Raw genomic sequence first — 12,911 nt, 5'->3', positions numbered from 1 at the left:
TTAAAACGAAGAGAGGTACAGAAAAGCGTGCTATCCTTCTTAGCGCAACTACTACCCCGCTCTTCTTGTCAATTTCACTGCGTTTGCCATGAGCGGTGGACTGACGATGCTACGAGTATACGGTCTTGCTGAAAAATGGCATTGCGTTCAGTTTCATTCTGTGAGTTCGACAGCTACTTGACTAAATGTTGTATTTTCGCCTTACGCGACTTGTTTATTATTTATTCTCAAGCACGCTCAAAATACTTTCTTGTACCGAACTGCTTGGATAGAAGAAAGCTCACGTTCCCTCGATTTTCTGATCAGCGGGTCCGACTGTAAGACTATGATACTACTAGTCAAGGCCTAGCATTGTAAGCCGTTCGGCTTACTTTACGCCGAAATAACATCTCCAGTACGCGGAACTCGATTTGGTGTACGCCGAAATGCAAAAACGTGTTATTCCCAAACGGTAAACCCAAACAGTCCCAGCTTTCGTTTTGTGCGCTGTTCGGTTCAATTCTCAATCGGTTTGACAGTTTGCTTGAGCACGCACTTCCTCTGGCATCGCGCGAGCATGCTTTGTGCCGGTGTTTTATAATAATAATAAGAAGAAGAAGAACATTTATATAGCGCTAAATCAAAAACTTTCGTTAAAAAGGCTTGCTCTAAGGACATCTAAACTAAAACGTCATTCACACTCTTTACAATGATGTACAAGAACTTCATGTCACACTCTTTCATTCAATATAGCACTGTGGCTCTAGTCTCGAAGCGACATTGTTGAACGTGGTCAGCCATTCAGTGACAAAGAATCCAGGTATTCCTGGAAGTGGGAATGGCACTTACAGGCCAAATAACACAAGATTGTCAGTTTTTTTGTTTTCTGTCTGTGTTTTTCTTGTTGGTGAAGGCATAATTTAGTTGCTCAATCTTCTTTTGGGGGGGGGGGGGGGTCATTTTAGGTAAAATAATCTCAAAAAATCTCAAAAAAATCTTCAATTTTCCTATTTTCAGAGTTTTTTTTTCTATTTCACCATTATTTATATTTATATGTCTTCTTTTTTTCCCCCACCAAGGGCCAGACCCCCGCCTTTGTAAGCTGAACGCACTTTTTCCAATGCTAGGCCCTGTACTAGTGCTACTGCTACTTCTACTACACATTTTACTGCTGCCAATGTTAATTATTTTAAAACAGTAGTAGAAAAATAATACTGTTCAAACTCAAATAGAAATGTAAAAGTATGCAATTGTTTTGGCCTCCACGTCAGCATTGTGTGTGTGTGTGTGTGTATGTGTGTGTGTGTGTGTGTGTGTGTGTGTGTGTGGGTGTGTGTGTGTGTGTTTACTTAAACATTCTATTTGTACAGAAACTCTAACCCTTGTAGAAGTGAGAGTTTACCTCGATGACATATTCCGGTGGCTTGCGAATAAGGGGGTTATACATACGCTGGACCAAAGTTACGACTTGTGCTATGAAGCTGGCACCTTGGAAGCAGGCACGATGCATCTCCGACGTTGCAACGAGGTCCTTAAAGGTCGCTACGTGAAAGTGATTCAAGATGCAAGCGACCTGGTACTCTGCGAGGTGGAAGTCATGGCACGACCTCTGTGTATGTAGGATGAGTTTTGCTCGTAACTTTGCCTTCCCTCGTTCTTTTGCTCTGTTTCTGTCTGTCTATGTATTTTTCTCTATTCCTTGAAAAGTGATATGTACATATTTCCCCTTCATTTTCTTTCAAACCTTGTTCGTTCCGTGTTGCGTCTACGTCTGCTTTTTGTTGTCTTTTGTGTTCTTGTTTTTCCTGATGAAGCTTTCATAAGTGAAAATTCGTATCGTCTTGTATCGGTGAGTACAGCAATCCTTTGTTTTTTAACTGCATGAATCGACATGTGTTATGGATGCATATGATTAAATACACAAAGAGCAATACAATATATAATTCACGTTACACATCTTAGAATAGCTTTCATTCCGGTTCTTTTTTTTCTTCTTTTTCTTTTAAAATGATTATTTCTTATCTCCAATTGCTTTTTAAATAAAAAAGAGGCATTGACACTTTTATTATCTTATAAATACATATGCACATTTTACCAACCAAAATAATAATATTCAATTCTTTCAACAGAGTAGCATGCAATTGTCGATTTTTAACACCAAACATAATTTTATTCACTGTTAACTCTATCTGTTTATCCAAATGTACCCTATATAACATTCAATATTTCCAAAACTCAATCACCACTGGGCAAAAAAAAGAAAAGTGTTCTATATATTCAACACTATTGATTCAAACTGAACAAACGTTGTCCTCCACAACTTTAATTTTACACAACAAGATATTTGTTGGATAAATATTGTGAAGTAATTTCCATTGTGAAAGGCAAAGCCTTGTCTCTTTTACCTTTTAAAAACTAATCAACCAATCTGTCTTATCAATTTCATAATTAAATTCCCTTCTCCAAAAACTAGTTGCACATATGGTTCCACAATGTCCATACTTACTGATTCTTTTCTAAACTGTTGTGCGCTGTGTATTTTCTTACTATGAAATGAGGGAATATCCATCAAATCAATTTCTTCCGTGGCGTACATAATCGTATTTTTAACATTCACAACTGCACAGACCATGTTATATCCCAACATTCTCTGTGGGGATTTTCCTTAAACATCACAAATGAACTCATCGGAAAAAAAACCTATTCTCTATTTATATCATCATGTATACTAACAAAAATCTTCAAATTACAATACATTTCCACCATAAACAAACATTGGTTATTCTATAAAAGGAGGCTAAATAAATTACCATCAATGCAAACATTGTTATCAAGAAATGTTTTTAAGTCAGTTTTCAAAAAATGGACTTGGCAAGTTTACTCCCTTTTAGTCTTTCAAAAATGAACATTTGAATAAAAACATTTACAATTTGACCTGTACATTTAAAAAAACTAACTTTGGCACATATTTCCACTTATCTGTGACTTAGCCGGAAGTCAGTCTATTAACCCATTGTAATAATAAGGATAACTGCATGTGTTTTAAATCAATCATGTTTAAACCTCCATTTTATACACCGAGCAACAAAAGAAACGCGAATTATTTTTCGATATTTTGATTTTTAAAAACGCAGTTAATCTGAGAGTGACAATTTTCGGGATATAGATGCACTATGTAGTCATGTGTAAGAAAGTTGTTGTGTGAATATTTTCCCATTGCTGCTGTCTCAACGCACGGGACAAGCAGTTTCCACGCGAAACACATGATGCGCGCTTACAGCACGTGCAAGCGGATTAGGGGAAACCTCATGTGTGAGAAGTGTTCACTGATGCATTAGTAACAAGTCGCGTAAGGCAAAATTACTACATTTAGTCAAGCTGTGGAACACACAGAATGAAACTATACGCACTGCATTTTTTCACAATGACCGTAGTCCGCCGCTCGTGTAAAACGCAGTGAAACTTACGAGCCAGTTTAGCGCGGTAGTGGTTTCGCTGTGCTGCATAGCAAGCTTTCCTGTACCTCTCTTCGTTTTAACTTTCTGAGCGTGTTTTTAATCCAAACATATCATATCTCAGACCTGTTTACACTACACATTGAGCGTAGTAAACTACGATTTTGGTCCCCAAACTACGCAACTACGCATGCTTGTCTTATACTACGCAAACGTTTCGTTTCGACTACACATTTTGACATTTTGAATACGCAAAAACGCGAGCGAGTTCCGATCCATAATTTGTACTAACCGGTTGTGTACTGCGTGCAAAACATGCCCGGCGCCCGCGAGAGTAGCGTAGTCAGTTGGTCTTGCTGCTGTTATTACAACTATCGCGGGCGTTTCAGCACATACTTTTCTGAACGCGGTCACTTCGTAGCTCATTCTTTCTGGAGGGAAAAAAATGGCTACAGCGACGAACACGGATTCAGAAGACTTTGGCGATCAACCGCCACGGAGCAAAAAAAAAGAAGCTTGGTCAAACTCCCAGCAAGGCTTTTCTGCCAAAGTACTATGAGGAGCATCCATGCCTAGTTTCGTGGAGAAAAGGGAAGCATTTTGCCCACTGCACTGTGTGCAACACGGCTTTTTCAGAGAAGCACAGTGGGCTTTACGACCGTGTAACCGCCACAAGAAAAGCACTTCTCATGAGGAATTCGAGAAATCCCGACCAAAGCAGAGGAAAAATTGGACTGTTTTGTGAAGAAACCCGTGCCAGGGAAAGAAGACCAAGACAAGCTCACTTTTGAGAGATCGGTAACCAGAGCAGAGGCAATGACCTGCCATATTATTATTATTGCCGACGCAAACCTGTTCTGTTTATATGCAAATTTGCCTTCATGTTGATACACATACTCCCAGTCCCTACTTTTTGTGACTTGATGTTCTCAGATTGTCACAGGTCTTGAATAGGGGGTCCCACTGTATATGAACTGCATACCCCTCAACATAGCTTTTTTTTAACAAATGTATGGGTGAAACTTTTCCGCCTTAGGGCGGAAATCCGCCAAATGAAATTGGTCAAATAAAGAATTCCTTATTTTGAAAATCTGTTAAAAAAAAAAAAAAAAAATTTTTTTTTTTTTCCGGCGATCCGATCTGTATTTTCTCTAACACAGTGACCGGACATCGCTGAATCTTTGTTTCCCTGAGCGCGCGAATTATCGGACTACAGCTTGGCATTTGTTATCATTGTTTACTGTGCAAATTTGTGTGTTTGAGATACCAGGAAAGGCCTACTTTTACCCTTAAAAAGCCTGATTTTTCGTTTTCTTGGGCCCCTTAAGAGGGCGTTGCCCCTGCACCCCACCAGGGCGTGGGCGGCCCCTGGACCCCGGCCTCATTTTCCTTATTTTTAATTCTGATCAGTTTCACCCATGCAAATGTTCCAAACTAGTTAATAATTTTTTCTTAACAAATAAACTTAATGCTTGGCTTGTATTTTTGTGGGGGCTTTGTTTGTATTTGTATGAGGAGTATTGTTCACATCGTAATAGTTTTGTTTGGAGTGTTGAGTATTTGTTTTAGTACGGTATAAGTAACTGTTCTGTTTTGCGGTTTGGGTTGATCAAATTGAAATACTACACATTCACCTGCCAAACTACACATTTGCCTTATTTTCACACCCAAAACTACACATGGTACATTTCAGGGGTAGGCAGGTCTGCATATCTATATGCATTGCTTTTCAATCGATTTCGGAAATTTGATTTTAATCATAATTTTTATATTTTTGATTTTCAGAGCTTGTTTTTAATCCAAATATAACATATTTTTATGTTTTTTGAATCAGAAAATGATGAAAAATAAAGTGAACGTAATTTTGGATCGTTTTATAAAAAAATATTTTTAATTGCAATTTTCAGATTTTTAATGACCAAAGTCATTAATTACTTTTTAAGCCACCAAACTGAAATGCAATACCGAAGTTTGGCCTTCGTCAAATATTGCTTGGCCAAAATTTCAATCAATTTGATTGAAAAATGAGGGTGTGACAGTGCCGCCTCAACTTTTACAAAAAAGCCGGATATGACGTCATCAAAGACATTTATCCAAAAAATGAAAAAAAAAAACGTCGGAGGATATCATACCCAGGAACTCTCATGTAAAATTTCATAAAGATCGGTCCAGTAGTTTACTCTGAATCGCTCTACACACACACACACGCACAGACAGACAGACACACACACACACACACACACACACACACACACACGCACAGACACACACACATACACACACACACATACACCACGACCCTCGTCTCGATTCCCCCTCTATGTTAAAACATTTAGTCAAAACTTGACTAAATGTAATAAAAAGAGACCATGGTACGCTTACTGCCAGTCTAACTTTTGACAGAGTCAAGATGCCAAGATTGACACCAGAACAACGCGAGAGGATAGTGGGTCGATTATCGGCTGGCGATGACCCATAAGCGGTAGCAGTCGCATTCAATGTGCATCTGTCAACAGTATATCGCCTTTAGCAACGTTTTGTCAACACTGGATGCACTGCTGATACACAACGAAGTGGAAGACCTCGCGTTACCACACAGAAACAAGATCGCCAGATCCTGCGTCATCATTTGAGAAACCGATTCCATACAGCCAATGAAACAGCCAGGAACACCGTCGGTAACCACCAGAGACCTATCAGTGGCCAGACAATACGCCGAAGACTTGCTGAGCGAGACCTCCGAAACTGCCGTCCCGCTAGAGGACCAGTCTTCACTCAGAGACATCGCATGGCGCGCCAGCAGTGGGCCCAGGATCACATCAACTGGAACTGGAGACAATGGCAAAACATTCTGTTCACCGATGAGAGCCGTTTCTGCATTAGTCATGTTGATGGGCGTGTCAGAGTATGGCGAAGAAGAGGTGAACGCTATGCTGGTGACTGCGTCATAGAACACAATGCCCAGGGTGGACCAAACGTCATGGTCTGGGGTGGAATTGGCCTCAACCAATCCCTGGGACCTGTGTTTTTCAACAATCTTGGTCCTGGTCGGGGATACGGCATCACAGCACAGCGTTATATTGACCAGATCCTACAGCCACATGTTGTGCCCTTTTTCCAGGCGCGCAGAAACTGTGTTCTGCAGCAAGACAACGCTCGCCCGCACACAGCCAGGATCACCCAGGCCTTCCTGCAGCACAATAATATCGACATCATGGCCATAAACACCTAAACAGCTATCTATACTGACGTCCAAAAGAAACGCGAAAAATATTATTTATGTTACCAATAATTTTTGTTTGGATTAACAAAAGTTGCGTTATTTTTGGCAGCCAGTATATCAAGACCGATGTCTGAGGAAGGTGTATTGTGAATTTTACCGCATCAGCGCACTTGCAATCCACGTAAAGCCCGAGTTAGCTGAGACATTTTTCTTGTGCAGTTCAGCTGCACGTGCAAGAAAAGCACAAAAGCTGATCAGTGAGTGGTGTTCACTGTCACTAGATGATAAAAATGGCACAAAGTTACAGGTTTCATCAGTCCCTCATTCGACTCTATCACCATGCCAAGACTCACTTCTGCTGAACGCGAGAGAGCCATTGGACGTCTGGAGGCTGGGGACACGCCGTAAGACGTGGCTGTGACTTTCCAAAACCCAATATTGACGGACTGTGTGATGATATCTTCTGCTATGGTCTGTTGAGACAGTGATATCAAAATCGAGACCGGAGGTCGATATTTTGATATCACTGTCGAAACAGACCAATAGCAGAAGATATCGTCACACAGTCTGTCAATGTTAGATATATTGCTAATTCTCTGGACATTTTGTATTTACTGTAAAGAAATTACAAAAGTATTTGTCTCAGTTTTGGCTGTTCCATATCCCTCCCTCTGATTATTATTTCTTTTTGTTCACTCTTTTCTTGTACTTTTCAGTATTTCAAAATGTCTTCTCTTTCAAAAAATCTTTAGTTACTTGCTCAACTAAATTCTGGGATGATTACATTTTCATATATATTTGTTTGTTTTTAAATGTAGGTGTTTTGGTTTTTGAAGTGGAGAAGCAATAAAGAGGTCGTCGATATCAAAACTGATATCGACGGAAATGTCGTCGATATCACTCTTGCACTGAGCTCAGTTTTGCCCAATTAACCAATGGAAATCCACGTAATATATGAAATAGCAATATTGTCACATATCCACAATTTATCGTCTCCTGCAGCGGTTTGTGATAACTGGCTCTACTGCTGATGCCGAGCGAAGCGGCAGACCCCGAGTGACGACGTCAAGGCAAGATCGGCACATTTTCCGCAGCCATGTTGCACATCCCTTCAGAACAGCTGCAGAAACAGCCATAACTGTTATAGGGACACACCAGGCACCCATTTCTAGGCAAACGGCCAGCCGGAGACTGCGCTTCAGGGGGCTGGGGAACTGCCGTCCAGCCAGGGGACCCGTCCTCACCGTGCGCCACAGACAGGCACGCCTGCATTGGGCGCAAGGCCACCTCAATTGGAACAATGTTCGCAGGCAGAACGTGCTTTTCAGTGATGAAATCCGTTTCTGCATTGACCATGCCGACAGGCGTGTTCGGGTATGGAGAAGAAGTGGTTACCGCTATGTTGACAACTGTGTCGTGGAGAACAACGCCTGGGGTGAGCACAGCCTCATGTTGTGGGGCGCCATCGGCCACAACCAGGTGCTAGGTCCCGTCATCTACCAAGGCCTTGATCCTGGACCCGGCAACGGCGTAACAGCGCAGCGCTATATGGACCAGGTGCTGCACCCTCATGAGCTGCCCTTTTTTCAAGCCCATGGAAACTGGGTTTTCCAGCACGACAACGCGCGTCCAAAAACCGCCAGGGCCACTCAGGATCTCCTGCACCGCTCAGGCATCCAGGTGATGCCTTGGCCAGCGTTATCTCCTGACATGAACCCTATTGAGCAATTTTGGGACTTGCTCCTGACACAGCTCAACAGGGTGGTCCCAAGGCCCACAACTGTCGCGGATCTTGATCGGGCCGTCCGGCAGGCCAGGACCAACATTCCCAGGCAAGCCAGCAACTCGTTGGTCCGCTCAATGCACCGCCGATGCCAGGCCGCCATCGATGCTAATGGGGGCCACACACGCTATTGACTGTTCTGTTAAGCGCTAATAACGCATCATCTCCGCAACCTTGCTGTGTTATGGACCATAAGTCAGTGTTCTACTCTACCAAAAATTGGACATTAATAATGAAATAAGAATTTTTGTACGATTTTTTGCATTATGCAATAAATGACACTAGACACTGTTTTTCGCGTTTCATTTGGACGTCAGTATATTTATTTCTGCTAATACTCTATCAGGTATTACAAATGCCTGCATAAAATAAACACATTAAGAGACTAAAAACGTTTTAATTACAACAATATTACCCATAATGCTCACATTTATTTTTTCCCATACCAAAATCAAGCCCTTAAAAGACGTAATTCACTCTGTCCAATGTTCCTCAACATCTGAGGCTGGTCTGTCATTAAAAAAAAAAATCCCAAAATCTTTAATTTTTGTTTTCAATTGAAATTATAAAAGGTGACTTCCTAACCACATGGCTTCACATTTCGACAAATTCAACTCTAATCCGGAAACATAATAACAAGAATTAAAAATCATTAATGTGTGTTTGAAATCCGTTTTACTTTTCAAAAATAACGTACACTTCGTCAGCAAATAAAGTAATTTTAAACACATCATTCCAAAGTCTATAATTTAAACAATTCAAATTTGAAATACCCTTAAACATTCTTACTCTGCCTGATCTTAATGGATAATAACTCAATTGCCAAAACAGAGGCTAAAGGCAAGAACGGACATCCCTGACGGATTCCAGACTCCACGGGAAAAGAATCAGACAACCAGTCTGCATAATTAATGCAACTCTTGGCATCTTTTATTAAAACATAGGGAAATAGGTCCGTTTATTTGGCCGTTGCGAAATACTCTTGTAAGTGCCTATCGTTCTTCCGTAAGTCTCAAGAATTGGACTTACCAGCCTGGTCGACGTTCATGCATAAGACTATGGGTAGGACTTCGTCGAAGCCAAGTTGCGGGTGTTTCATGAATACGGTCCCAAATATATAATGGTGTATTATATAGTGGTGTAATGTACAGAATATATAGGATGCTGATCCCCATTTGTATTTGCAGTATCCGATCGAAGATTTGGCATGCCCTACAACCCTTTGAGTTTAACAGACAACACTGACAGCAGAAACGGTTGGAACGCTTCTTTCAAAGTGATGAACACAAAAGTAAGAATGTTGTATTTAAACGCGACACAACTAAACAACAAAAGCATGCTCTGCATGAGCAGTACATGCAGTGTCCTGAAAAAATTTGAAATAATATTCAATTCTGGCACAAAACAATCTCTCTCTCTCTCTCTCTCTCTCTCTCTCTCTCTCTCTCTCTCTCTCTCTCTCTCTCTCTCTCTCTCTCTCTCTCTCTCTCTCTCTCTCTCTCTCTCTCTCTCTCTCTCTCTCTCTCTCATTTATGATGTTGATCATGTACAAAGCAGATGTATACTGATAGACCAGCACTAATTGCCATTTTCAAATTACATACTACATGTATTACGTATTCATATCGACATGTGTGGGTTTCAAAGCTATTATGTTGGTTTATGTCCTGTGTGTTGCAGAATGCACTTAAAACAGTCATTAGAAAGTTGGATGAAGTGTGATTTAAACATTCAGTCAATGTGTTGACTTCAGTCATGGTATTCCTATGATGGGGGTCTTATTTTGAAAAATATGGAATGCAAAAAGGGGTCATAATTAATGTTTTGCTGATATCAATTCCTTTAACAGATAATCAAAACAAGTCGCGTAAGGCGAAAATACAATATTTAGTCAAGTAGCTGTCGAACTCACAGAATGAAACTGAACGCAACGCAACGCAGCAAGACCGTATACTCGTAGCATCGTCACTCCACCGCCCGTGGCAAAGGCAGTGCACGTGGAATTGACAAGAAGAGCGGGGTATTCGTTGCGCTGAGAAGGATAGCACGCTTTTCTGTACCTCTCTTCGTTTTAACTTTCTGAGCGTGTTTTTAATCCAAACATATCATATCTATATATTTTTGGAATCAGGAACCGACAAGGAATAAGATGAAAGTGTTTTTAAATTGATTTCGAAAAACACATTTTGATAATAATTTTTATATATTTAATTTTCAGAGCTTGTTTTTAATCCGAATATAACATATTTATATGTTTTTGGAATCAGCAAATGATGGAGAATAAGATAAACGTAAATTTGGATGGTTTTATAAATTTTTATTTTTTTTTACAATTTTCCGATTTTTAATGACCAAAGTCATTAATTAATTTTTAAGCCACCAAGCTGAAATGCAATACCGAATCCCGGGCTTCGTCGAAGAGTACTTGACCAAAATTTCAACCAATTTGGTTGAAAAATGAGGGCGTGACAGTGCCGCCTCAACTTTCACGAAAAGCCGGATATGACGTCATCAAAGACATTTATCGAAAAAATGAAAAACACGTTCGGGGATTTCATACCCAGGAACTCTCATGTCAAATTTCATAAAGATCGGTCCAGTAGTTTAGTCTGAATCGCTCTACACACACACACACACACACAGACACACACACGCACACACACACGCACATACACCACGACCCTCGTTTCGATTCCCCCTCGATGTTAAAATATTTAGTCAAAACTTGACTAAATATAATGAAACATACGTACACGCACACATAAGAATGTAGAATGTTGCAGTGAGACTTTTTTCAATAAATAACAGATGCACCTTAATTGAAAAAAACTTATTACTTCACTAATTAGCTACTATCACGTGATTGATCCAGTAAAACACAGTGCACCTTATATCAAAGGAAAGTGCACAACGGTACCAAAATCAAGAATACCTATCAAGAAAAAAAGACGCACCAACTGTCGGATGTCAGAGCTTAATTCATCTCCAACTTAATAATTTGTTTCGTCTGTTTCAGGAGTTTAACTCCACAGTGTGTAAGTCATATTTGCTCTCTCTCTCTCTCTCTCTCTCTCTCTCTCTCTCTCTCTCTCTCTCTCTCTCTCTCTCTCTCTCTCTCTCTCTCTCTCTCTCTCTCTCTCTCTCTCTCTCTCTCTCTCTCTCTCTCTCTCTCTCTCTCTCTCTCTCTCTCTCTCTCTCTCTCTCTCTTTCACTCTCTTTCACTTCTCCATATTGTCTGACGTGCCAGTGACACTTCGTAGCACATTGTTTAGAACTCTATTGTGTAATTAGTAGACGACAAGGACTGTTTGCCTTTACTGGCAAAGCTGGAACATTCCCTCTACAACGTCCAGTGTGTGCGTATATTGTGTCTGCTTCTGCGTGTGTCTTAACATTTATAAGCATGTCGTCATTTGCTTTAGCCGCTGGACTGAATATCTGTCACTTGAACATTTATCATCTTTTGAACAAAATTCCTGATCTCTGCGTGTTGTTAAATCAACATTCTCCCATAACCCATTTGTTTGGGATTTCAGAGACTAGGCTAGACTCATGCATTTGTGATGATATGTTGCGGATTCCTCATTATTCTGTAATCCGACGTGACAGTATGGAAGTACAACATACTGGTCTTGCTGTTTATGTCCATGATTCCATAGCAAAGTTTGTTAAGCGCAGGCCTGATTTGGAAGTGAACAATATTGAATGCCTTTGGCTCGAAATTTCGTATAAGAATTCGAATTCTTTTCTCCTCGGCTTTGTATATAGAAATCCCGCATCCCATTCAGCTTGGTCTGACGATTTTATAGAGTTGATGGATAACATTAAATGTAATAATCGTAATGTATTGTTACTTGGTGATTTAAACATCGACTTGCATAAAACCCAGACAGCCTGGCGCTCAGTAACGTCTCTCTTTGGATTCCATCAACTTGTGAACACCTCAACCAGATTGACTGATACAACATCAACGTTGATTGACCACATTTACACTAATAATACCTCCATGGTGTCAAACGTGAAAACTGTACCTTCAAGCATCAGTGACCATTTTTCAATATTTTGTTCTTGGTCGTTCAAGTTGCCTAAGCCGGTGCACAAGGGCCATACAACTATTGAATACAGAAGCTTTAAAAAGTTTGATGAAACCAAGTTCTTCTTTGATCTCAGTTCAGCACCATTTTCCTCTGTGTTTAATCATGTTGTTGCTGACGAGGCATTAGGCGCCCTTTTAGATATACGTTATCCTATAGTGGATAAGCATGCCCCACTATACGTCACCACAGAGTGAAATATCCATCTCTTCCCCCATGGTTGACGGAACAGATTATTGAAGCCATGTCCCTGCGTAATTTTTACAAAGCAAACAACATGAAGTCTGACCGTGAGGGCCGGATGAAAAATAAAGTTCAATTTAATTCTCTCTCTTCCAGCATATTTGCAAGAAAGTAGCCAAGAACGTTTTCCTCCT

The 12,911-nt window shown here is 40.4% G+C and overlaps 1 protein-coding gene across 1 annotated transcript in view; it reads left to right on the top strand.

The window, feature by feature from the left end:
* The window catches only part of LOC138974547 (uncharacterized), a 252,051-nt gene that overhangs the window by 200,746 nt on the left and 38,394 nt on the right, over positions 1 to 12,911 (top strand). The window contains exons 51-53 of the mRNA XM_070347263.1: positions 1,350 to 1,592; positions 9,628 to 9,731; positions 11,457 to 11,475. Coding sequence (XP_070203364.1) covers positions 1,350 to 1,592; positions 9,628 to 9,731; positions 11,457 to 11,475 — 366 coding nt within the window. The remainder of the gene's footprint in view (positions 1 to 1,349; positions 1,593 to 9,627; positions 9,732 to 11,456; positions 11,476 to 12,911) is intronic.

This window comes from Littorina saxatilis, linkage group LG8 (assembly GCF_037325665.1).
Source record: "Littorina saxatilis isolate snail1 linkage group LG8, US_GU_Lsax_2.0, whole genome shotgun sequence".
Lineage (NCBI taxonomy): Eukaryota > Metazoa > Mollusca > Gastropoda > Littorinimorpha > Littorinidae > Littorina > Littorina saxatilis.
This window is presented reverse-complemented; position numbering and strand designations above follow the sequence as displayed.